Source organism: Xiphophorus hellerii, chromosome 15 (assembly GCF_003331165.1).
Source record: "Xiphophorus hellerii strain 12219 chromosome 15, Xiphophorus_hellerii-4.1, whole genome shotgun sequence".
Taxonomy (NCBI): Eukaryota; Metazoa; Chordata; class Actinopteri; order Cyprinodontiformes; family Poeciliidae; genus Xiphophorus; species Xiphophorus hellerii.
Window position 1 is genome coordinate 23,654,007 of NC_045686.1, and position 26,339 is coordinate 23,680,345.

Genomic DNA, 26,339 nt, shown 5'->3' on the forward strand with positions numbered 1-26,339 from the left:
AATGTACAGTGTTTTTTGTCACCAACTGTAACGTGTTTCCTGTGCTGAGCAGCGATCAGAAACGGCAGAGAACAGATTCGAGGTGAGGCAGGCAGTTCTCTTGCCTTATGGCAGGGGGCGCTCATGATCCCAGACATTGTGACTCCACAACTGCAGAGTAAGAGACAGTAACAGCGAGCTAGAAATACAGTAAAGTCAAGTGCAGCGATATAGTTATAGTTTTCTCCTAATAATCGCAAAAACCACATCCTAAAACCATGCTACTGCAACAGACTGAATGTCCTGCTCTTTGTTTGGGAAATATTTGAGTGTTGTTTTTTGTGTGGCGTTGTTGTCAGAATGACCAGCACCATATTGCAGTTTCCAAACTTCTGCCTCACAGTTCAGGACCCCCATGAGACGGAGGCCCAATTTTAATCCTAAATTACAAAGTAATGTTTCTTTTAAGCTATATTTGATATACACAGTATTTTTTAAATAACTGAAATGAACAGTTATTGATTGTGCGTTAAAATGGCACTGTGTGGCCAGCAAACACATCACACTGCCCCTTTAAAAGATTAAATGTTCCAATAAACCCATAAGACAACATTGCATAATGACTTTAAATTGAAAGCCTAACAAAGCTGTTCAGTTGTTATTGTGATTTCAGGTTTCTCAGTAAACTCACTCAACATGTGGTAAAGTGCCTTGCCCAAGGGCACATCAGCACGTACAGAGGTCGGTGAAGACTTTCCCACTGAGTTACACAACAGGAATTCTTAATGTGATCAGAATGACATTTCATTAATTCACTCCAGAAAATCTCATACAGATACGCCATCTATAAATTGATATATTTCTGATTATTATTCTGATTGATATACTCAGAATATTGCATAAAAACATTTATACAGAATTGCTGTGGCCCACATTGTCTTCACTTCCACCAAGGGAAAAAGCTGATTGAAGCCAAATGTTGCATCTTTCTGCTGACAAGTTTTATGAATCTGAATTAATTTTCATGTCATTGTGCACGAAAAGACGCACAACGAAACTGTGAAGCTGCTGATGTCATTTTACCTGCTTTAATGATGCTGCCATTAAAGCAGGCTTCTTCAACAACAGCAGGCCAACAGAACACAAAGTACAGTACACCAACTCACCATGTCCCAGCTAATGAATGCCATCTGGGGAAAATTAATGTACAGTATTTGTTTTTGGTTTATTATTTCTCAGTCTGTCTAGATCAGGGGGGAAAAAAAATTAAAAATCTAATTTCATCCTGTTGCACACTTTGTAATTATACCTGGGAACTCTACGGTCTTTAACATGGTTTGGACTCAGAATAAACAAAAGCCACAGAAATGAAAACTTTACATTCTATGTAAGTATATCTCTATGGAAATATTATAAGCACATCATTGAATGCACTACAGAACTCATTCCTCATGTGGCCATCAGATGATACAATGCCCAACTTGACTGTCCTTAATCTAAGTTTTCTCTGGACTCATGTATTTATTTTTTATATATTTTATTTATATGGAAATATATTTCCATGTGCATTCTTATTTTATTAATTTCTGTGTTTTATATATTTATTTCAAATGTAGTTACTTAAATCACTGATAAAATATATATTTTAATATACATTTTAAATTGCTTATGGTTATATTTGTGTTTACCAATATTGAAAGCTTTGGCTGGAGTAGCTGTCATTTCCCCATGGCGATCAATACAGCATATTTTAGTAAAGAACCAGAGGAGGATGAAAGCTCACTGCTACAATACTTAGAAACAAGAAGATATCTTAATAATGACATTGCTGAGTAGGGATTTGTTCTAATAAGTTTATACTTCTATCCACTCCTTTATCATTTTTGTATTACTGTTATTCTTATTTCTATTTTATAACAGTCAATAAACACTGAAATACAAATGTTAATTAAATTCATTCCATTAATTCCTTTTTATGTTTCAAATTGAACTTATATGATTTTCTAATTTCCTGAAAAACAGAACTTTTGGTTTTCATTAGCTGGAGCCACAGTCAAAAAGTGACTTCAATTGCTGAACAGTAATTGAGCTCTACTGCCATCTAGTGGGAGGAGCATTCTGAAGGCACACCAACAACATTCAGAATAGATTTTTTTTTATTTTTACAAATAACTTATCTGTTACAAAGACAGTTTTCCCAGCTAAAATAAAAAAAAATAAAAAAAACTTTAGATACCCAAATGACTTTTTCTTCCATTTAATAAAACATGAATGAACTGCCTCTTCACACCAAGGTGCAGGTAACGCTGAAAACTGTATTCTTTCAGATGGAAAAAGGAAGAACAAAGATGTAAGTGCTAAAGAGACAATAATTCATCTTCTACTTTTAAATGGGATTACATAATACTAAGAATTTGGTGTAAAAAAATGGCACTTGAAATTTAACTGAGGAGATTGTCAATATAAATTCATAAGGCACTAATGCAAGGCACCAGCTCACAAATAAGGAAAAACTCAAAAGTAACTAGTTCAAGGTTACGATATCTTAAATCACATTGAGTAAACTTTAGACGCTCCCTCTTAGATAAAAAGGTTAAGAGGATAAAATGAGCCAATAAAAATAAGGGAATACACAGTGGACAATCATGTGCTTACATTGTGTGGGGGGGTGTTTTTGTGTGTGGGGGGGGGGTTCTGTCTATGTAACAATTCTAACCTGTGTATAAGGCACAAGGGTCACAGAGGGGTCATTGAAACAGAGGAAAGACGTTTTAATTCAACACCAATTGGTTGAAACCAGAAGCTCCACTCAGACTCATGTCTGCTTGGGAACTTCAGAGCTTTTCCAGGATCTCCTCTAAATCAATCCTGGTGTGTTACAAAATGAGTCTCTTCGCACTGAGGTGTAGTTTATCCCCAAACATCAATCCTACATTCCAGTTGTCAGATAGGATGGCAGTTTGTCATTTTCTTTCTTTTTTTTTTTAACCCAGCTCTTGTACCCCAACCCCAGAAAGTCTCTAATATGTCCTGAAGAACAAAAACAAAAATAAAAACAAAAAGAACTCCTCCTCCGTCGCCTTACGTCAACAGATCGTACACGGGAAACTCAGCAAATACACAAGCGATGAACGAACCAACCGACACATGTAGCTTCGTGATGACTGTGAGGGTTTTTACCGGCTCTGCTCGTCTCCTTTTGCGAAACGTCCGCTCCCACACAAATCAAGTAGAAAGCTTAAAATTGGAGCATGGTGCTTGTCTGTTTAAGGAAAACAGAAATAAAATAGTTGATAAAGTCTATAAAGCTATAATTACAGGAAATACACTTGATTCATAGTGTGAGGAAAAAAGGTTTGAAAGCACATTCTACAAATTATGTACAGCAAGGAGCTCGAGGAGAGCTTCTGCTTCAATGTACTGTACATAAAGCATGCAACTTGTTTTTCATCGAGTCGTGACTACGTAGACAGAAAGGGGGTGCTGGACAGACATTAATAAGCATGGAAACATGGCAGCAACAGTGGCTGTTTGCCCTTTGGCATCCTCTAGAAACGGCAAACCAACGTTCAAGTCCACAAGTGGATTTCCTTCGGCGGCTGAGCTCAGTTCCATCACCAGGTCAGGCCGTCACGGAGGAAGAAACAATTCAGATTTACGATCAGGAAAAGGCACAGCGGCACCTGGAGTGTTTGTGCGAGCGTGTGCCGTCACTGCGGGGCCACGCTCATAATACTGTGAGTGGAAGCAGCGAAGCGTTTCCCAACGAGACACAGTCCCGGTCTCTAAGGAGAGGTATCATCCCACTGTTGGGAACCAACAGGAGCTGTATACGCTGTCCAGTCAGGCCTTCGGTGGACAGCTTTACACCTACCTCAGAGAACAGGAAAGACGATTAATAGCTGAGAAGAAAAGGCTGCGCGGTTTTCACCGCCACAGCCCGCCGTCCGTTTTTCTCTTTCGCCGCACAAAAGCAAAAGGAGAACTCAAAAAGTCTGGTCTACTGTAGCCTGCGAGACGTCAGGGTGTGCGGAGGCAGGGCGCGGCGCCCCGTTGGCTCAGAAGTGCCGCGGGAAGTCGCACTGTTCACAGCGGTTGAGGGCGGGATGGTTGAGGAAGGTGCAGGCTGTGCAGTTCCAATGGGTGCCCTCATCCTCCTCTGGATCTGTGCTTGGCTTCACAATTTTACTTCCTGGGTCTGAGAGCAAAGGGAAAGGAAAGGAGGTCAACAACCGCTGAAAATTCTAGTGTGCATTTGGGCCTAAACTGCCACTTGAGTACTTTTGGGTTGAACATATTTACAGACTAAGCTTTTTTTTTGTATGTATGTATATTTTGTACCCTTTTAGCTTAGTTACCACTCTAAATGTTTTTCAGCAAATTACCTTTTTAAAGTTGGTGTACTCCAGTTAATAATTAGTCTACTACTAAATTAGTTAATATTTATTTCAATAATCGATTAATCATGAAATTTGATTAATCGTTGCAGTCCTAGTCCAGTTGGGGTCTGATTTTCCCAGAGAACCTCCTGCTACATGTCTGCTGTGTCCCTGTGGCAAACTGCAAACTAGACTTCTTCTGGCTTTCTTTTTGCCTATCTTCTATAAAAGTTCAGTTTTGGTGGGTTTGATACAAACAGTGGTCCTGTCAACAGTTTTCAGAAAGCCGTATATGTGGAAAAGTCAGGGTAAGTTCAAGGTGGATATCCTGAGTTTTTGGTTCCAGAAATCCACGTAGGCATTATCCTGAGTCAGCTTACTCTGTGTACAAATCCAGAGTCTGTCTCACTGTTTTGCTGAGACGTGACAAGAGGAACGTGTCAGAAATAGCCTAGTAGACTGTGGAACATTAATCTTCAGCAGAATTATCCACCAGGAGAGATAGATCGGACCACGATTGGATGTCTCTGGATTAAGATATTTTGAAAAGTTACCGCCATTTATCTCAGTAAAATTACACCCTGCACGTTTTTGTTGGAAATTAAACAAAAGTGTCAAGAATAAAACCGGAGTTCTCTGTCAAATCACACAATGACTTGATCTCTGCCTAGATAAAACTCACTACTTTATAGCAGCAATAGAATCACTTTTGTTTCTTAAATATGTTATGATATGATATGATAAGGGCTGCACAGTGGCGCAGTTGGTAGCACTGTTGCCTTGCAGCAAGAAGGTCCTGGGTTCGATTCCCGGCTGGGGTCTTTCTGCATGGAGTTTGCATGTTCTCCCTGTGCATGCGTGGGTTCTCTCCGGGTACTCTGGCTTCCTCCCACAGTCCAAAAACATGACTGTCAGGTTAATTGGTCTCTTTAAATTCTCCCTAGGTGTGGGTGTGTGTGTGCATGGTTGTTTGTCCTGTGTGTCTCTGTGTTGCCCTGCGACAGACTGGCGACCTGTCCAGGGTGTACCCCACCTCTCGCCTGGAACGTAGCTGGAGATAGGCACCAGCAACCCTCCCGACCCCATTAGGGACAAAGGGTGAACAGAAAATGGATGGATGGATGGATGTTATGATATTCTCCTTGTGCAGGTACTAGCATTTATAATTCCTTCTGTGAGAAATGTGCACTTTGAGGCTTCTCATTTCCTCCCGTTGCCATGGTGAATCGTAGTATCTGCCATCCATTGATGAGGGCTTCTCATTTATAATTGAGTTACTCTACTATAAATTTTCAGTTCTGAAACTGAAAATCTTATCACACAGCTGAGTAGGTTTAGTCAGAGTATCTGCCTTCTATTCAGGGTTTGTTAAGCCTGCTTTCTGAACGCTGCGTTCAGCCCTCAGTAGGTCTGCCGTTAGTCCGTCCTGTCTTCATGTTCAGAAGAAGGTTGTGTTCCAACTCAGCTGCTTTAATCTTCTTGTGTGCCGTCTTCTTGGTCTTTATGTTATGTTTTGTTCTCTAATTATGGCACTTCCTAAGGAAAATGGTTGCACCAAACTTTTTCATTCAACCTTAAATAAAGGTTAAGTAAAGAAAAAAAAAAAAAAAAAAAAAATGGGGGTATTAAAATACAGGGCTCTGACTAAAATACAGCTCTCAGATTTTTATTTGTAAATGATGCTGAAAACTATGAACAATTTTCATTCTATTTCAGAGTCCTGAGCTCATTAGTTAGTCTATTGCATAAGATGCCAATAGCAAAACATAAGGGGTATAAATTCTTCAGCAAAGCACTGTACATGCAAACATGAATGATGAAAAAACAGATATTAGTAGGCCTTGTCACAATAAGCAGTAAAGCAATTAATTGCATGATAAATTAAAACGAGCTCAATAATTTCTATTTGCATAATTTATTGTTTTTCTCTTTTCTCTCTTCCTATCAGAAACTGGATGATAAAAGTCTTCAGTCTGGTGCTTTGGTCTCAAGTAGGGGTGCACCGATTTATTGGTGGCAATTTCCTTAATTTTGAGAGATTGGTGATCGACCGATACTTGCATATGAAGCCGACCTTATCCCCTGATCTAATCTACCTCAGCCAACATCTAAAAATCAGAAACTGTTTTTCTTCTTCTGCTCTGCCTTTAGAAAGGTTTGACTGACCGGCCCACCAGGTCATGTCTGCATGTTTTGTAGTTAACAATAGTCACCCCACTGTTGCCAACTCAGCCACTTTCTTACAAGATTTAGCAACATTTCAGGCAAACAAATTGGTATTGGCCAACATCGGAATCTGTAGATCACGTTTTTTAAACATTGGTAATTGGCGATCGTCCAAAAAAAAAAAAAAGCAATCAATGCGGCCTTAGTCTCAACCAAGCCTTTTATGGACAATTTTGTTCACAGAGACTTCATAATTCATTTGGTTTATTTTGTAAATTTAAAATGTCTTCCAGTTCCAGTGTAAAATGTTCGTTAGAATTGAAAGTTTATTGATCTTTGAGAATGTGTTCCTTGCATTATTACAAGGAAATTTGTCTCAAAAGAGCAATATTACTCTTTTGAGTAGAAGTTTATCGCAATAACTTCTGGGACAATTTTTCATTCAGCAAATGTTGTTATTATGACAGGCCTAGATATGAGCACACATAAATGTGACTTTTGCTGAAAAAACAAGGGAGTTCATGCAAACAGAAGTAGTTGTAGCAAGATGCCAGCAATGAAGAGAATGCATCCAGGAATCTCCTTACCGACAGATGAAGTACCTTTGGGTTTGGGTGGGACAGGACCAAGGAATCCAATGTTGTCATAAAAATTATGGATTACACTTGGATTTAAGTGTGGTCCTGCACACAGATGGAAACAGAAATGGAAGCAACAACGTTGGCGCATCAGTGCCGTATCAAAACTTTAAAATCAGTTTTGATTCGCTTTGTATTGGAGGCTCTTTGTGTTCAAACAGACGTCATCAATAAAACATTTATGAGAGAGCAAGACCCAACATCCTTCCTTGCCGTGTGGAAGCTGCTGGCCCTGCGGCGGCTCAGCCTGGGGAGGCTGGGGGGGAGGTATTGGAGGGGGCTGTAAATCTCTCGTTACCCAGCAGCAGCAGGATGCAATTCAGGAAGAGCTGGTAGCTAACAGCGCTGAGTGCAAAGGACACGCAAGCAGGCTGCTGCTGCACTGCTTTCTCTAATAACTTACTGTTTAATGAACAACAAACAGGCCAAAAACTCACTTTAAAGACAAAAATGTATATTTATATTCATTGAGCAGAACATCCAGAGTATTATGCAGGAGACAGAAGTGGATACATACCATTTGTTTGAAGGAGATCAATTTCTTTGCTGAGACAGTCGATGTCGATCTGCAGCGTTCTGTTTTTGCATCGCAGATTCTTCATTTCATCGATCTGAAGGAACACACAGAGAAAGAATCTCAACTACCCAGAGCTTTCTACAACTCCAAAAACTCAGCTAATATTTTATCAACTTAATCTAAAGATAGAGCCTATCAACAAAGTGATAAATGATGCCTGTGCTTATATGTGTTGCACATGAACTGTGAAGCCTACCTGATGTAAATCGTGTGGCCTATCAAGTCTGAGCATACAGTACTATTTTATATGGACCTAAACAGATGCTGTTATCACCATGGATACAGGGATGTCATATAAAAGTTGACCTACGTGGTTTCATCTGTTCTGACAGAGAAATTTCTTGGGAATGTAAACTAGTATTTTATCTCTACTGTTTAAACAGCGTGTGGTGGAGGGTTGCATAACAGGAACACATGATAATATTGGTAAACGTAAAGACAGAGATGTGACTTGGGATAAATATGCATCTCCAGTGTTCTGTTGGATGGATAAACCGTGTGAAAATTTTGAGTCAGCCCACACTTTTCTACTTAGCTGAGAAAATGTCTGAGGCACTTTTATTCAAACTTGTAACTAGAACTTGAGGAGTTCTAGGTTTACAAAGCTTTTTTAATTATTATTATTTTAAATGCTAAATATATATCATTTGAATCTCTGCACATTATAAGATATTAGCAGTTTATAACTTTTATGAAAGATATCTCTAATAAAGGGAAGAATTTCAAAGGACATCTACAAAAACCAACAACTGAATGGATGGACAGGAGTTAGGATACAAGGAACATGGACATGGAAGGAGGGAAACAATATATGTAGGCAGGAAGGAATGAAAGAAAGCAAAACAGAAAGAATATGCGGTAGGAAGAAGAGAAAGAAGGAATGACAGAAAATAACATATTTATCCAGATAATGCTGGAATAAAACTTCACACAAAGAAATCTGGCTCAGAATCTAAACGTGAAGAGGTCAAACCAAAGCAAAGTAGCAAACACCATCTCTGTCATCTTACAGAAGGAATTTGGGAGGCAGAGTTGGATCTCTCTAGCCTTCTCCTGGTCAGGTCATTCTCCATTTCATTCACTTCCTCTTTTAGCTTCTCCAGCTTCTTCTTCTTCATTTCCAACTCGTGCCACAGTCTCTCCATTCGAGCTTTCTGATGGACCAACAGAGCTGAAAGCAGAGAGAAAAACAGCATGTTTTATCAGAGGCAGCAGCTGCAGCAAGCGTCCTGCTTTCTCCAACATGAAGACACGAAACAGAAACATGTGGATAAAACCTCATTAAGAGTGTTTTGTTAAAAGAACTCTGTGGTAAGAAGCTGTTGGCCTTTGAACACGAACTATCGTAGTTAAATAGTTCTGCAGTGATTGTTCAAAAAACCACAGCTGTATCAGGATCCACTCAGAGTTCTTCTACACCTCCCAACTTTCAAAGGAATTGCTGTATCTGTTCATAGATACAGCGATCCCACAGAGTCTCCCTATGGTTGAGAAACCAGGTGTGAAAAGTGATGTGAATGTGGGGTTGTGTTGAGTAGTTAGCATCGGTAAGCATCTTACCATCAGTACAGAGCAGTCAGTCAAACTAAGAGCTCCATAACACTTTTGGCTTGGAGTGAATTTGGTCTTTAAAATGACTCAAAGTTAAGATCTTTAATCTAGCGGTAACAGTGTTTATGACTGTCTGAATTAAAGGGACAGAGACGTCTGCATGGAGGTGACTCACTACAAACAGCAGGAAGGAAACTGTGGGAACTTCTGTTAAAAAAACAAACAACCCCAAAACAAATGAAAGTATAAAAAGCATTGACAATGGATTTTGACATTGGTGACATTAATTGTTAACATCAACAGTCCAGTCCGGTCAGGAGTTTGTCGTTGTCTCAGATGAAGCTAATTTTGAATGCTACATTTAAGGGAGGATCTTTTAACTCCTACTGTAAAAAAGAATTTAGCTGTTAAAAGTGGGAGGGGTTCTTTGCAGATGTGAAGTGGTCATTTCTACAGCGCAAACACTGATAGGCTAGTTCCAGCAGCAGAAATCTTACAAAAACTGACAGAAATCGGTGACCACTTCAAAAAGTTGGACAAGCTATAGAACATAGGTGTCAAACTCTGGCCCGCGGGCCAAATTTGGCCCGCAGTGTAATTATACTTGGCCCGCGAGGCAATTTCAAATTAATATTAGAGCCGGCCCGCCGGTATTATACAGTGGCAACGCTGTGACGGCGCATTCACCGCTTATACTACAAATCCCATAATGCTCTGCTGTTTTTTTGGCGCGTCAATCAGGACAGAGGCAGACACGCCTCCTCCTCTGTGTCAGTAGCACTTATGGTAGCGGACATGGATGTATTAGGAAGGTGGTGATCCGTCTTCTTGCGCACTCCTTCGGTTGAAAGCCCCGGCGCATCCCTGCATCTCTCCCCCAAACCACACTGCGACCTCAAACTACAGCTGTCACTGTGTTACCCTACCAAAAAATGGCAAAAAGAAAGGCAGAAAATAGAACTTTTCTGGACAGGTGGGAGACAGAATATCTGTTTACATATGTATGTGAGCAACTTTTCTCCTCAATGAAGATGACGAAAACGTCTCACAGGAGACGTCTGACTGACGAACACCTTTGATGACAATGACAATAAATCTTATCTTATGAACATCTTTGTTCGATAATGAAGGTTTCCTCAGCTCAAACTCTGAGCCCCGACATTGATGAACTGGCATCCAAGAAAAGATGCCAGGTATCTGACTTGGCCGCATCAGAGTAGATCAGTGTGTCGCAAAATGAGCAATAAATACGTTTTCTATGCACCTTTTCTTGTTACTCCAAGGCCTGAATGGTTTATTCATAGTTTATTTAATGATTTATTCATAGTTGTTATGTTATTTTATTTTCAAATTTATTAGCCTGTGTACGAAGCAAATTTTGACATTTACCTCAGAAAGGAGGCTTTCAATTTTTATTTAAATTTGATTTAATATGCCATTTATATGTTTTATTATTATTATTAGCAATTCAAATATGCACACCTGCACTTTTAAGTTATATAAGCCTTGCTTGTTCAATATTTATTTATAAAATGTTCAACCTTGGCCCGCGGCTTTGTTCAATTTAAAATTTTGACCCACTGTGTATTTGAGTTTAACACCCCTGCTATAGAACAAGGACCCTTCATCTTTGGGACAGTTTAATATTATGTTTTACTTCATTATTTGTTGTAACCACTGATGTCAGTTTCACATTATTTCAATAACCAAAATTATTTTTGTTTTGAGGAGAAGCAGGTTTGGATATGTCGCTAATGTCAGACAGGCTATTCTTCTGATACCCTCGGTTACAACATATAGGTTGTGAAAATAAATAAATAAGTTAAAGTCTGATGCCAGAGAAGTAAGCTAGACATATTAAAGAGAAAAAGTCAAATGACGGCATTAATTTTGTCCAATCAGGTGTGGTCCTTGAGAAAACCCTATAAACATTCTTGTCCAATCGTGTTGCGCTTCAGTTTGTTAATCCTGAGAATCAGCTGCGCCTCCTGAGAAATGCCTTCCTTTGGAAATGGCTACTTCAGACGTTTTAACAAGTTTTGACTTACTTGTTAAAAATCTGATCCAGCTTTAGATTTGAATTGTTGCTATGGTGATTTTAGGAGTTTGTGGCGGTGGGCTGTTACAATATTACCCTAAAGAATCTTTATCCTAACAATTTAATCAAATTCTAGCAATTTCCAACTCTATCTGTACATTTAATGTCAAGATATGTTCAGAAAATAGATTTAGAAACCTCTCTTCCTCTCTTCCCCCATAAAAAAACCCTCCAAAAGATGTCCAAAGAAAAAGCAGAAAAGGCAATCGGAACAATCTGTTTTTCCAAACTGAACCAGTTTAACAGGGAGGCTACATTTCAAACAGGTTTTCACTTGCATATCAGGAAAAAGCGTTGCGCAACACCAAAGATGATATTCTGCTGCCAAACAAAGAGCGATATAATCTTGGTGACTGGTGGTAAAAATATTAGTGTTTAATTAACCGTTATGTGGTAACAGGTGTGTCCGTATCAGGTGGCTTTAAATGGGACTCAGCCAGGCGTAACGCCGCCAATCGATATTCCGTGTCTTGATACAAATGCACATGAAGTGTTAAGTGTGGTAGTCGCCATAGAGCAAAAGCCAAAGCCAGTGACTCACATATGATACAGTCAAAAGTCCAAAAAAGGAAAGAGCAGTGTGCTGCCACATGTTTGACTCACTCCAGGATCTGTAGTTAGGGGCTGACGGGGGCAAACAGAGCGTTTACTGTGGAGGACTCACACTGCAGTCATCACACCAGGCCTTACTTAGAGAGCCACCTTGGCTTTCATCTACCATGTGGAAAAGGCCATGAAGAACATGTCTCCACCACAGTACTGACAGCAAGTATACACTGTACCACTCAAGAAATACTTTTAAAGTCTATGTTTTCATAAGAAACTTTTCTGATTATACACTATATACTTTTTAGCAACTTAAGCTTCAGGGCAAGCGTTTAAGGGGAGTTGGAAAGCACTTAGGGAGCATAAAAAAAGAAGTAGAAGCAATGGCATTATAATTCAAATCTTTTAGACAAAAAAACAACTTTCAACCTCAACAGTAAAAGACCGTTTAAACCAACAGTACCATAGCTAGCTGTTAGGGTAGTTCTCAAAAAAGGTTGGTAAACCAATACAGACAGTGTGGTCTGCTGTTGCTGGTGGTCATGTTTTACACTCGTTTTATTCTGGATGTTTAAATTAGTGCACACTTAAATAAAACATACATAGTAATCTATTAAACTGTATGGGAGGAGCCAGCTGTTATCGTATGGTCTGCTGGTGCAGAGTGAGCGCTCAGCTGAGCTGCATCATCTCCTTCAGAGATGATTTAATGTTGAAAATAAAAAAAATTGTGGGGGAAGTTGGTTGTTAAGTATTTTCCAGGAATATAATGGCATTCTATGGCACAATTAAGGAACTGTGTTATCCTCAATTGTTATAAAAACTGCAAATATATCAAATAGGTCTTAAAAGAAATGTAACTTCATAATGCCAGGCCTTGAAATTGGACCTCTGTGTCTTTAAAATCTCCTGTCTTTCTGAAACTTTGCCTTCAGGAAGTCATCACAAGGCGGTTCCTCTATTAACGTTTTTACCAGTGTTGCACTGAGAAGTAGCTCCTATTATGAGCTCAGCGGTTCCACCAGGTGTTTGCTAATTGCTGCTGGCTAGTCTGAAGGAGCTGAGTGGAGGAGTCGAGGCGGTGGGGTGTTCTGTGAGGCAAAAGCTTGCAAACGGCAGCTCTGTGGAGGAGCTGCCCCTCAAAGGTGGAGCTAACTTCAACCATGTGTTTTTGCAAAGCTGATTGGTTGCCATGGGAGACTGTAAGATTTCTCAAACATGCAAAAAAGGTATGTTTTTGATGAGGGAATTACATTACAACATGATGTAAAGGTAAAATAAAAAAAATAAAAAAATATTACTCCTTTAAAATCTTGCCATGTGTACCAGGCACAACCAAAAAAAAAACCCTGGAAAGGAAGCAGCTCAAACATTGAAGGAAAAATTTGCTCCTCAGTTCTAACATTTTATTTTGAACACTTATGAGAGTTATTCAGCCAGGAACTGAGCCAGGGTACAAACATTTTTCTGCAGTGAGAGTCAAAGCCACCTCAGCGCCGGAGCGTTGCTCACCTTGTGTGTACGCTGCGTCATCAGAACCCATGCTGAGTCTGCGAGGCTCGCTTGGCCGCTCTCTGTGCAGCGACAGCGGGTCAGACAGATGCAGGGGCTCCGGCTCCACAAAGTGGTGGTCCGACGGCAGGCTGAGGAGGTTGTTGGGCTCAAAGGTCGGGGACACGACCCCAGGGGACACGGCTGGAGGTTTGTTAGGAGACACAGTGATTTTAAAGGTATATTTGGTGTTGGGCTGAGTCACTACCACGCGAGGCGAAGACGCTGTGCCTCCGCCTCCCACAGAGGGCCGACTCTTAGGCGGATGGTGGTGAATGTAGGCGGGGCCCATGCTCACTTGGCCCCCCATGGTCCTGGCCACCGAGGGCCCCTGGATCTGAGGGTTAGCTGAGATGTAGACTGTAGGAGGGTTTCTGCTGCCGCTGTCGTCGCTGGCAGAAATGTAAAACTTGGGCTGGGAGCGCGACCCCAGCGGGGCCACCATGGCCTCCTCAGAGAGGGCACTAGCAGCAGTGGGTGGGCTGGCTGAGAAGTAAACAGTGGGCTGGTTGCGGCTGGAGCCAGGCCCTCCGATGGACTGAGGGGTGCTGGAGACGGTAGAAGAGGAGGAAGAGGACGGGCAGCCAGAGGAGGAAGAGGAAGAGGACCAGGGCCCGCCGCTCGCCCGCAGCACCGCTGTGGCGGAGCTGCTCCGCTGAGGAGATTCAAGTTTGATCTCAATCTGGTTCTTCCGGGGGCCGGTGGAGATGTTCTGGATGTTGTACTGGCTGACGGCAGACAGGGAGGAGGGCAGGGCGGAGGAGGAGGAGGACGGGGGGCAGGAGGACATGCTGGAGGATGCCACCACGCCGCTGCTGCAGGGAATGGCAGGTGCCTGAGGGTTGGTGGGGGAACTGATGGGCATGTAGACGTGAGAGGTCCTTGAGGCGTGTGAAGAGGCGTGCTGGGGGGCGGGGCGCGGGCTGGGGGAGGGTGATGGGTGGATCTGGAAGATCTGCTGTTGAGGCTGGGAAGTGGGGCTGTACTGGGCACGGCCACCCGGCTGCTGGCTCTGCCGGCCCGAGCCGGACTGGCTGACATACGGCCGGATGAAGATGCCCTGAGGGCTGCCCAGGCCCTGCTGGGGCACGCTGTGTATGTGCAAAGAGGCGGGGGTGTTGCGGCCCGTTTGAAGGTTCGGGGCGAGCGTCACTGTGATGGGGTTGAAACGGGGGGCCTGGTGCGGCCCCACGCTCGGCCCTTTGGCTCCCAGTGTGTAGAGCCCCAGGTTCTGCGGGGGCTGCGCCTTACGAGTGGGCTCCATCACGTTGAAGACGTTGAGGGTGGAGGGGACCTGCACCGGGGCGGACTGCGGCTCGTGCTGGAAAAAGTCACTGCTGGGGGCCTGGCCTGTCTGGAGGGGCCCGTCGCTCATGCTGTGGGCCAGGGTCCGGCTGCCATTCATTCTCAGGCCGTCCCGGTCTGGGGCCACATGCACATTCTGAGACTGCAGGCCCAGGTTCAGCTGGGTCATGTGCTTCAAGTTGGGGTCCTCAGAGAAGCTGGGGCTGCCGGAGTCACTGTAAAGGTAGCCTGGACTGACCTGGGACAAGTATTTACAACAGGCGTCCAGATTGTTGTTGCACTGTAGGAAGGAGAGAAGAAGTGAGAAATAAGATGTTAAATAATGGGCCGATTGTAACTGAAGATATTTATTTCCATCCCATCGTTTGTTTCTGGGGGACGAGAGGAGGTTGGTCATGTGGTGTTTGGTCATGTGACAATGATAGTGATGCAGCAAAGGATTGTGGGGAGTTTAACTGAAGCAGAGAGAAAGTCATCAGGATGGTTGTTGTTTTCATGGTGTCAAAAGAGTGGAGAAATATACATAATATCAGTGAATATTGGTAATAACAGCAACATTAATATCAGCGCACCTCTAAATAACTGGCATGCTGTTATATTCCAGGCGTCATGTATTGACTCTGTATAAAGATTATATGTCAGGTCAGTTTGTCAGGTCAAACAGCCACTGTGACTCTGATGGATGTTTTTAGTTACAGATGCTAGAGTTCATTATGTAGAACTCTAGCAGTCAGAGTGGGGACATAATGTCATAGTGCAGAAAGAAATAGTCATTAAAATATAAGTTCATTTTTTCACAACTCTAAGCAGTAGTATTGCAATTACAAGTATCGGTGGGATATTGTGCAGCTTTATTCGAAATCCAAACTAAACTAAACACTAGGCACCAAGTGGAGATCAATCCTGATATGAAATCTAAAAAAAACATGATTATATCTTTAGCTTTGGCCTGTCCATGTCCCCCCTGGAGTCCATCCTGCCTTCCCTCTACGTGACAGTCAGAGGTAAAGATATGTATGGTTTAGTGATGCAATTTACAACCGACCTGAAACACACCACTTGATTAACTGGAATCCATAATTACTGAAAAATAATTCAGCACAATCTGTGTCCCTTGAAATATTGTGCTCTCCGGCCTGTTGGATCTTATGGCATCAATATGAGCCAACAGGCATACAGACACAAAAACGAGCAGACAGGAACATCAGTAAAAGGCAGAGGTGTAAAACGTGTGGCCAAGGGGCCATTTTTGGCCCTCAGAATGGTTATGTGTGGCCTACAACCATAACTCACAAATGGTAGAAGTGGTTGATACAGATATGAGATGTTTTTTTTTAATTGGGTGAAATTCTCAGACAAATTAGGTCTAAATGAAACATCTTAGGCACAACGGGGAGAATCTGTCTCATCAAATATATTTCTTGCTTTTTCAGAATCTTTTAACAAAAATAAATAAATAATAAAAAAAGAAACTTTTCTTGTGTTAAAATGATCAACTTGATCATTTTGAACCATATGATGACAAGATAACTATGACAGTCTAATATTTGGATACTGTCATTTTTTCTAAACAACTCTCCAATCAAACATCAGTTTTTACCGTCCAATACAGTGGGGTAAAAAAGTATTTAGTCAGCCACCAATTGTGCAAGTTCTCCCACTTAAAAAGATGAGAGGCCTGTAATTTTCATCATAGATATACCTCAACTATGAGAGACAAAAGGAGAAAAAAATACTTATTTTCCACCATATTTTGCAAATAAATTCTTTAAAAATCAGACAATGTGATTTTCTGGATTTTTTTTCTCCTTTTGTCTCTCATAGTTGAGGTATATCTATGATGAAAATTACAGGCCTCTCATCTTTTTAAGTGGGAGAACTTGAACAATTGGTGGCTGACTAAATACTTTTTTGCCCCACTGTAAATAACTAAGTTAATAAAATTCAATATGTTTCATTAGTATTTGTTTAATTTTACATTATTAACTTCAATACATTTTGTAACTTCATTAACTTCCTTTGTGTTTTATTCTATTTTTTTAATTATGTGTAATTTCAAGCCTCTTTACCTCCAAAACACACTGAGAGACGACACCTTCAGGGACTTCAGGGAACTTCTGGCGCAGGTCGTGCAAAACCTGAATGTCAATCTGCTGGTTTCCCTGGGCCATTCGTATGTTGCCAGGTCAGGACCGCTTGTTCAGGTCAGCAGACTGGAGCATCAGCTGTGGCACAAACCCACCCTCATCCTGAACATCTCAACTACAAGACAGAGAGAAGAAAAGAAAAAGAACCAAATGGTAAATAAGCCATATTAAAACATGGAAAATAAAATAAAATAAATAATAATAATAATTAAAAAATATATATATATATATACATATACTGTATGCTGTATATATATATATTATGGGCGCAGCATGTTTACAGGTCTACTTGAAGAAACCTTTGCATGAACAAAGTGCTGAAGAGTTTTTCCATGAGCCTGTCCAAGAGGCCATCCATTTTATTAAGTCTTGGAGTTTATAAGAGCAGATTTCAGAGAGGCTTGATGAGAAGAGGCTGCATTCATGTCAGAGGGCCTCCTCCCCACAAAGCTCCTTAATAAAGGAGAAGCAGAGGGAGGAAACCACCTCTGACTGACTGTACAGGAAACCAGCCACTCCAACTCCTCTTAACATCATCATTTACTTATTAAAGAAACTAAGAGGACGAACGGTAGTCTGGTACAGACATATTTGTTTGATTTCAAGTTCAACAATAAAGCTGCTCTGCAAAACAATTGGTTTCCATCAAGGTCAGGGCCTGAAAATCTGAAGCAGGCAGCGCACGATTTAGGAGCGAGTCGGAAAAGGAGCAAACTCAGCAGAAAACCAGGAATGAGGAGGACCTTGCTGCTGTGGCTGTGCAGGCAGGGAAAGGGTGAAATGTGTGACACTAAAGCCTCCTGTCTCCAGAGGAAGCTCAGTGGTGTACCGATCCGTGTGCTGCTGGTCACCAGCGGCTCAGAGAGCAATGCCGTCTGACCAGAGGCAAAGAGAAAGAAGCTGCTGATTCAGCCGGCTCATGTCAGTCTGCCACAGATGTGTTAAAACAAACAGCATGTACGCCAAATAAGTATTATTTAAATCATATTTCAATCACTTAATCTCTGGGGAGGAATTGGACTGGCAGCAATACATCACTATACTGATCCTTTTTCTAGGCTTAAATTCAGAAGCAATAACTAAAAAGGATTTTCAGAGACACAAAGGAAACAATTGTTTAGCGATGCACCAGGAGACTGTTGTGGAGAAAGAGACTGGGCCATTTTCACCTCGACCTGCTCTAAACTGTGACTAGTGAGGAAAAAAATAAATGTTAAAAAAATTAGATTGGAAAAAAAAAACCATCAGTAAAAATACAATTTCTAATTAGGGATTAGAAATTGTATCCCACTTTCTCTTTTCTCATTGCGATCCACTTTTCTCATTTCCAATTCCGATATCTGAGGTTTAGTATCGGCTGATACAGAAAAACAGGTAAGCCGACTTAAAACGTTTATTTTATTTTTTTAAACAGACATAAATGTACTGAATTACAATTTTACTTTGATAACTTTGCACCAGCACAGCACACTTAAATACACCAAAGACTTCACCAGCTTGGTCAAACACCTAAAAACAACCGTAATTTGTTCAGTTAGTCCAAAGATTTTCTTCTGGGCCCCCATATGGATTACAATAAAAAACACTTTCGTGTAGCTGTTTGTTGTTTTTTTTTCATTCATGCATGTAGCGCCCCCCTGCAATGGCACTGCGCCCCCATAGGGGGCATGCCTCACACTTTGGGAACCACTTAGTTAGTGTAACAAATTACACTGACTGTGTAACTTATTTTCCAAAGTTAATGGAAAATAAATAATAAAGAAACCGACTAAAACAATAGGTTAACTACCTTGGTCAAACATGTAAAAATAAACTGCAACAAACCTTTCAAATGGTTCCGAAAGTGGAATTAGGAATTCTAAATATATTTTAAAATAAATGATAAAGCTCAGAGCACAAAGCATAGAATTAGACAAAATAGATCTATCCGTATGGATTGGGCACATTGTCACCGATGCCTGAATTTTTTTCAATATCTGGACTGCTCCAGATATTAATATCAAATCGGTGCATCACTATACTTAAGTGCTGCCATGTCATTCTTCTTTAAATCTTCTTCCCATAGCCACAACTTCCACAAAGTTATTTTCAGTATCAACTTGTACCTTACAACCTTCTTACATTGGTAATGGAGCAACTTGACCCAGAGCTGACTTGTGCAGATTACATGAAGGCAGGGCATTGCTACAACGTTTCTAGTTTGGTCATTTTAAGCTTTCAAACTCTGCGTTTGTTTGATGGAACATGCTAGCATAGGAAATCCTTTTAGAAGTCTCCAAGTGAAGGTAATGGTCTAAATTATCTAGAAGACCACATTGAGACTAATGTTCATAATCAGTTCTGGTCATATTAGTTGCAGATATAAAATCCAGCTCCAAACTTTTTGTCTTCATTTCAAATATTTAAAATCTAATGCTTCAAAGTTAAAGAAGAGTTGGTGAAAACCAAAGTTCAGCCATGGAACCTTCATGGAAACAGAGCAGAGTGAGCTTTGCTGCTCTCAGGAAATAAACTGTACGCATATCTGAAAGCCAGCCCAAACAACCACAACTTTTTAAGACTGTACAGTTTCGCAGCGCTGCACCAGTTATGCCTCAATTTCTTCACAGATCCTATTAGAAAATCCCAACTCGGGGGGGGGGGGATGATCTGGCTGCATGACGCAGAATTAAATTCACTTCTTCAACCCCACAGGCTTAACCGATGAGAACCACAGAAGCCTGATATGGAGCAGAGCTGTCTTTAAGCGCTTCCAAGTGCATGATGGCCATGTTTTCTGTCTTGTCACACTTTTTCTCCTAACCACACGCTTTCAAAACAGCCTCCTGTGGGAGGTTCAAACATGCCAATCAAAACATTGTGACACACGAAGCTCTTCCTGTTTCCGTTGTATTCTGATTGGCGCTACATGAAGAGAGAAAAACCACAAAGAGACTCCAGCACAGGCTTCAGCTGCGGAACGTCTAGGAATTTTACTGAGAGAAAATCCAGGAGGATATTAAAGCTGAAGATTGAACTGAAAGGAAAGTCAGAAGTGTGCCTCCAATCACACCCAGTTTTCATCTAAGCATCTGTTATCTGCGAGGAAGTGTCACAACTGAAAAGTTGTGAATCGGCTCTGAAAAACATCCGACTGATCGAGCCGATAGTGGGAGGAGCCACAGCTCAGCTGCTGTCAAAGAAGAAGAGCAGGAAGGAGACGGCTGAAGGAGCTGAGGCTGGGCCAACATTCATGTTTCAGCTAGGAAAAAACAACAGGAGCTGCATGTTTCATTCAGCGAGACGGAAAAGAAAACACACACTCATACCCAGAGCCTGTACCTAACTAAGTGGACCATAAAGCCATGCCCTCCACAGGGATTACACTGTTTATGAGAGTTTCTCCGGCTTGTTACTTCTGAATGAATTTCCAGACGACTCAAAGTGAAATAAATTCTGCAATAATAACAATAACAATAATAATTATCAAGTGCTCTGAGTTAAAAGTTTCACACTGAATTTAAATAGGAACAAGCTCCTTTTGGCAAAAAACCCCAAACAAACAAAAAATACATGTGCCATGCTGTTATTTACAAGCATTCTGTCATTACAGGAACGTTACGCCTAGTTCACACAGCAAGACTTTTATGACAATTCTTCCCCCTTCCGACAATCTTAATGACGCCCCGATTGTCAGGAAGGCTCTTAAGTTAATCGCATGAGAACTTCCTGCTGTGTGTCGTGTGTTAAGAGTCCGCTCCCATCTAAAATAAGGAATATTCATGTTGGATTATCTTGTCCCCGATATCACAGAGTAATGGATGTTCCTCGAGGAGAAACGGGAGCGCAGCCTGTTGAATGTGACATTTAGCCAATCAGAAAGAGAAGTGAGAGAAACTGCTGAGAGGAATCTAAAAAACACAAGAATGAACGACTGTCATGGCGCACCAGAAAGGAGGATGTCGGAAACATCGCTTTAAATTGTTTTGTTTTTTTTTCTCTTAAATATAGTCCACGAAATATCACCAAAGCTTCTTCCCAGTCGGCCATGATTGTTTACTCTGAACTGTTAGGGAAATCTCACCAATCCTCTCGAAAGCATTCAAACATCTGAGTGTTTGAATGAAATCAGTGTGTGGTGAGTTGCTCCTGCTGTGTGTCTCAACACCACCCACTGTAAGATCAAACCTGTTGTACCCAAGACTGTTTATCTTCAGGTGTGTGGTCTCACAGGTTTTGGAAAATCTTGCCGTGTGACTCAGGCATAACTCGTTTTATCAGGCTACATAGGAACCAGGCTAATACAAGATTATACTCACTCATTCAAAGAGAGCAGCTGATACGTTAGCATCACAGCGGTGCTGCTAACGTTACCATTTGGACAATCATTGTAGAGATATTGGCCAGAATTGAAGGATTTTTAGACCATTCATTCATTAAGGATGTTCTTTTAAGAGAGTTTGTCTCTAGCACATAACAGGAACACGTCACAGCAAAGTTGCTCTGTCGTTTCCTTTTGAATGTTCAACCTCCAAGAATTATGGGACATGTTGACAATCTGGGATTTAGATTCTGTCGGAAATACATGGAGACTGATGTTTATTGTTGCTAATGCTAGCTATGCTGATCTCAAATGTAAGATGCTTCAAACTCCACAGTTCTGTCATTTGGTTTTGAAATGATAATAAAGCAGTGGTTCAAAACACCTTGTGTGATTTGAATGCTGTTCTCACATTTTTAGTGGATTATTAAATTCAGCAAAATAAATTAGGCTTTGTTCACACAGCATATGATTGCGACCCATATCAGACAATCTGAATGATCCAATTCCAATTTTTTCACCCCCTGAAAATCCGCTCTATGCCACTTCCATATGTAGAAATAATTCAGGTACGTATACTAAGTGTCTGCAGTCTGAACGGTCAGGAAGCATTTTATTTAACTTTTATGTGATTGATGCGAGACATGCATCATAATCCTGCACCAGAAGATGCCAGACATGGTGAATCCAGACGTAAGCCATGGTTGGTTGAAAATGTCTAATTATGAACTTATGAAAGAAGTCTGTATTACTGAAGCGCATCACATCACAATCCCACCACTCTTAGCTCCCTCTCCACATCCAAACAGGCTTCTCTACAGAAGCTGCAGTCCAGGCTCAACAAAAGGCCGTAATTACTTGTACTTTCTTTTCATTAACGTCCTTTGTGTTATGATTTTGTGAGGATACAAAAATTGGTCACTAAACGGCTCCATCCAAACTTTCCATCAGACGTCTACGTTCTTCTTTTGTCGCTTTGGGTTCGTAAACTGTTCACCGTCTAATTGGGGTTGCACAACTACGGAAAAATAATAATTAAAAAATATGGAACTGAGCATCATGACCTGCTGTGTGAATGTAGCCTTAGTATTTGCAGGTCACAACTTTACAAAAAGCAGAGAACAGGAAGGTCCGTAAATCCTGAGTGCATCTCTAGTTTATATTTTTTTATTCTTCATTTTTACTGAAATCAGAAAAAGTCCCACCGAGATCAGAAACCTATTTTTCAAAGGAGTCTTGACTGGCTGTGAAGCGAATTTACTCGCTGACAACTGACCCAATTACAGGTCAAAAATGTGGATAAATTGGTTTATTTGAGGTTTCCCAACCTCAAAAAAAAAACAAAAAACTCTTTCATACACACACACCTCTTCGCTGTAAGTAATTATAGGCTTGCCTGGTGCTGAAATGCAGGAGCCAACTGAAGCTGGCAGATTAGGCCCTGCTGTCCCTGAGGGCTGCGGTGGAGCAGGGCCTGAGGAGGCGCTGCACAGCCAGCTCTGATAAGAGACAAAGCTTCCTTTTGCTCAGGTTTTATTCCCAGAGCCAAGGCGCTGACCCACAGCTCCACTCACAACGCCTGCCATCCACCATCAATGAACTCATTCACTCCCGAGTAAACACTTCTGAAGACGACCAGAGAAATTGAAACCTAAAATCAATCTTTAATAGGTAGGGAACACAAACCTTTGGAAAGGAATATTGACTTTAAACCTGGTATTAGACTTGTGAGCTGTCTTCTACAGAACATACTGATGTAAACAAAGAAGTTACACATCAATGGAAAAGAAAAAAATAAATAAATGTCACGCCTCTGTATCTGCAGCATGTGCGGACTGGAACAGTTGACTGGGACCGAATTATAAACAAACAAAAAAAAACGTTCCTAAATGCTGCATGTCAAGTAGAAAAAGAACCAGCATCAATTAAAACATTACCTACAGTGTAAACAGTGAGCATCTCATCTGCTTTCCCTGCAGCAACCCAGCAGCTAAGACCTGCTGACTAAGTGCTGTGGTTTAGGCCAGGAAAGTTTGAAACAAACAAAGAGACAAATTGGCAGAGGATGCAGCTGGGCTTGCAGCCACTCGTGTATCGTTAGGAATCAGAGCGCTCGTCTGGGTCTGATGTTTCAAACAAGCGCGAGTGTAGAAGTCAACATCAACATAACTGCAACGTACAGAGCCAGCTACTGCATGAGCCTGGAATTAAGATTTTGCACAAGTTTTAATGCATCTTTCACAAGAATATAGAAAGTGTGGCAGAAACCTTCAAGAAGTCATCACAACATGGCTCCTCCATTAACCCTTTAATAACGTTTTTGCTTATTGCTGCTGGTAGTCTGAAGGAGCTGAGTGAGGGAGTTAAGTGAGGGCTGCTCTGAGAGGCAGAAGTTTGGAAACTGTAGGAAGGTGCTATGTCCACCCAGGCGTTTTACACAGAGATTAAAGGATTCATAAAACATGCATGAATCAAAGCAACACTCCAGGTACGTTTTTAATGAGGGAATAATGTTGTAACCTGATGTAAAGCTCAAATAATACTGCCCATTTAAAATCAATTTAGCTACATTTTAAATTGATTCTTAATAGTAATAAATGGGAATTGGGATTCTTATACAAATCGATTTTTTTTGGCATATCCCTGCCCGAATACAGATGCAAATCTTTAAAATGTATCCTTTTCCTCCCACCAATAATGCAATATAAAATGCACTGATGTTGGTGATCATATATGGAAAAATGTGGAAAAGAGTCAGGGAGTGTGATTATGTTTGTCTCCAGTAAATAACAGCCTCAGTGACAGTAAGAGAGAAGTCAGCATAACTCAGCCCAAGGATCAAAGCCCCAAGTTTGTCATGCTCGCGGTTTGAGTTGTGCAAACATGCTTCACGTATAATGGTCCCTTCACTGACAAGCAGAAAATTACTCCAACCCTTTTTCATTCCACCAAGCAGTTTGTTTCTGGTAAGAAAGCATTTTTTTAAAAAGATGATACAACTATTAAAAAAAAAAGTAGAATCATTCAGATTTTAATTTAAAAATTCTGCGTCAAAAATTATTTATATAGTTTTCGATGTTTAATTAATCAAACCCTTTATAATTGCTAACCAGTTTGATTTTGCAGGCTTCCTCTGGTGTTGACCCTTTTTTTGCTGATGAACTTCAGGCGTTTGAGTGGAAGGCCTCACTGCCATCACTCTAATATTTAGCTCTTTGCTGATTATCAGATTGAAGTCATGACTCTAACTGGGATCCTCCTAAACATTAATATTACTTCCAGAAGAAACATGTTGATAAAACTAAAAGCCTACTTTAAACTGAAATCTGCCAGGGTGAATAATTTGAAGCTTAGCTGTAAATGTACTTTTTTTTTCTTTTTAAGAATGCAAGCAGAGGCAACCTTTTTGCTACATTTAGTTCTGACTGAATGACTGAGGAAGCACAAACAATAGCTTGTCCCTTAGAACACAAGAATGCTTGGAAACCTCACTCAGCAGACTAGTCTTAACAAAAGCACTTCTAAAAGATGTGAGCCACAGAATCAAAGTGATTTCCCACCATCTTAATGTCAGATGTCTCAGCAAATGGCAGGATAAAACTCAACTTCCTTCAATGAACATGCTGTGCCTCTTTAAAATAAAGTCTTAAACAATCAGAATATTTAGAGTAACTAGAAGAACTATTTTTAACATCATAGAGGAATATAAATGATTTGATCTTCAGTGAAGGACTCCTCTCTGATTTGTTTGAGAAGACATTCCCCAAGCAGTCAGAGCTTACCGAGCAGCTGAGGCTGTTCTGTTCAAAGGCATTGCTGGCAGGAAAGCAACAAACAAAACATTATGTGCAGAGCCCTAACTGTGCTAAACTCTGGGCCTCCCACAACCCGCAGAACCGACTGCCTGCTATGCTTTTAGCTGCCCACCATTTAAACACAGGGGGACCAGAGCGATTGTGTGGAAGCATGTGTGTATGCTTGGTGGGGGAGTGAATAAGTGTGTGTGGGTGTGTGTGTGAAGGAAATCAAAAATTCTTCAGCGCCGCAGCCAGCAGATGGTGGTTGATTGGAAGCAGGCAAAAGCAGCAGCTCTCCAGGTTGACCAGCCCCTCCCACGGCACTGTGGGAAAACTGGCAGGTTTTTGGAAACACGGCTCACTCCAGGCCTCTCTGCATCATGAGTGCAGTTTATCCAACACTTTGTTTTTCTGTGTAAATTGTTTCCTACTAATGGAAACGATCTGCCGTGGCTGCGGCGGGAAGGTTGTTCCTTTGAGAAAAAGAGGTTGAAGTTGTGGGACACTTGCTGCAGTGTGAACATGTTCCTGGCTCAGTTCACCATGACCTCCCTCCGACTTGCTCTGCCCTTCTCTATACTTTATTCTTTCCTCCTTTTGAAAACAGATCTTCAGGGCGCAACACAAAACAAGATTGTTTAGTTCATCCGGCAGCTTCTGAGATTTCTGGAGAATCTGGGAGCATTAAATATAACACACTCTGGCCTTCATCCCTGCTGGCAGCTCAAATAATGTTTTAAAACAGATCTTCAGAAAAAAAAAAAGTAAACGCCAATCTCTAACCTCTAATGAAAGATTTGCAAAGTCTAACACATTAGACATCAGACTTTATCTCCATCACTTGAACACTTTAAACAACTGAATACACATTAAGATATAATACAGTGTTCCAATTTCACATATCTGACTACTAAATAAAATAGATAAAAAAATGTTTATGTTTAGAGATGTTAATTATGCTATTTATTTATTTTTTTTGCTAGTTTCAGTGATCTTAATGTCAGCCTTCTTAGATAACACCAGCTAGCAAAGAATCGGAAAAATTTAATAGAAAATATTCTTTTAAGGTGTTTTCACACCTTATGGTCTGTAAACTCTGTTTGATTGAGGACCAACGTTGAAACATTTGTTCCATTTTCAGCTGCTGTGGTTCACTTTCACACTGCACTGTCAAACAATCCAAACTAATTGAAAACCTGTTCTCTCCTTCACCTGTGGGGGCACTGCACCAAGAACTACAGAAGGAAACAACACGAAAACCTCTGAAGAAGACCCTGAGCGCAACTTCAGTCTTCAAGAAATATA

The 26,339-nt window shown here is 41.0% G+C and overlaps 1 protein-coding gene across 2 annotated transcripts in view; it reads right to left on the minus strand.

Moving 5' to 3' along the window:
* Window positions 1-2,117: 2,117 nt before the first annotated feature.
* tab2 (TGF-beta activated kinase 1 (MAP3K7) binding protein 2) overlaps window positions 2,118-26,339 on the minus strand; it is a 55,569-nt gene continuing 31,347 nt past the window's right edge. Inside the window, exons 2-7 of one of the 2 annotated variants that reach the window (XM_032586116.1) lie at window positions 16,860-17,052; window positions 13,447-15,070; window positions 8,750-8,910; window positions 7,680-7,773; window positions 7,112-7,207; window positions 2,118-4,177 (exon numbers count right to left, since the gene is read on the minus strand). In XM_032586116.1, the coding sequence (XP_032442007.1) occupies window positions 4,038-4,177; window positions 7,112-7,207; window positions 7,680-7,773; window positions 8,750-8,910; window positions 13,447-15,070; window positions 16,860-16,961 (2,217 nt within the window). In that variant the 5' untranslated portion in view covers window positions 16,962-17,052 and the 3' untranslated portion in view covers window positions 2,118-4,037. The remainder of the gene's footprint in view (window positions 4,178-7,111; window positions 7,208-7,679; window positions 7,774-8,749; window positions 8,911-13,446; window positions 15,071-16,859; window positions 17,053-26,339) is intronic. The other variant, XM_032586117.1, reaches the window with a different exon arrangement.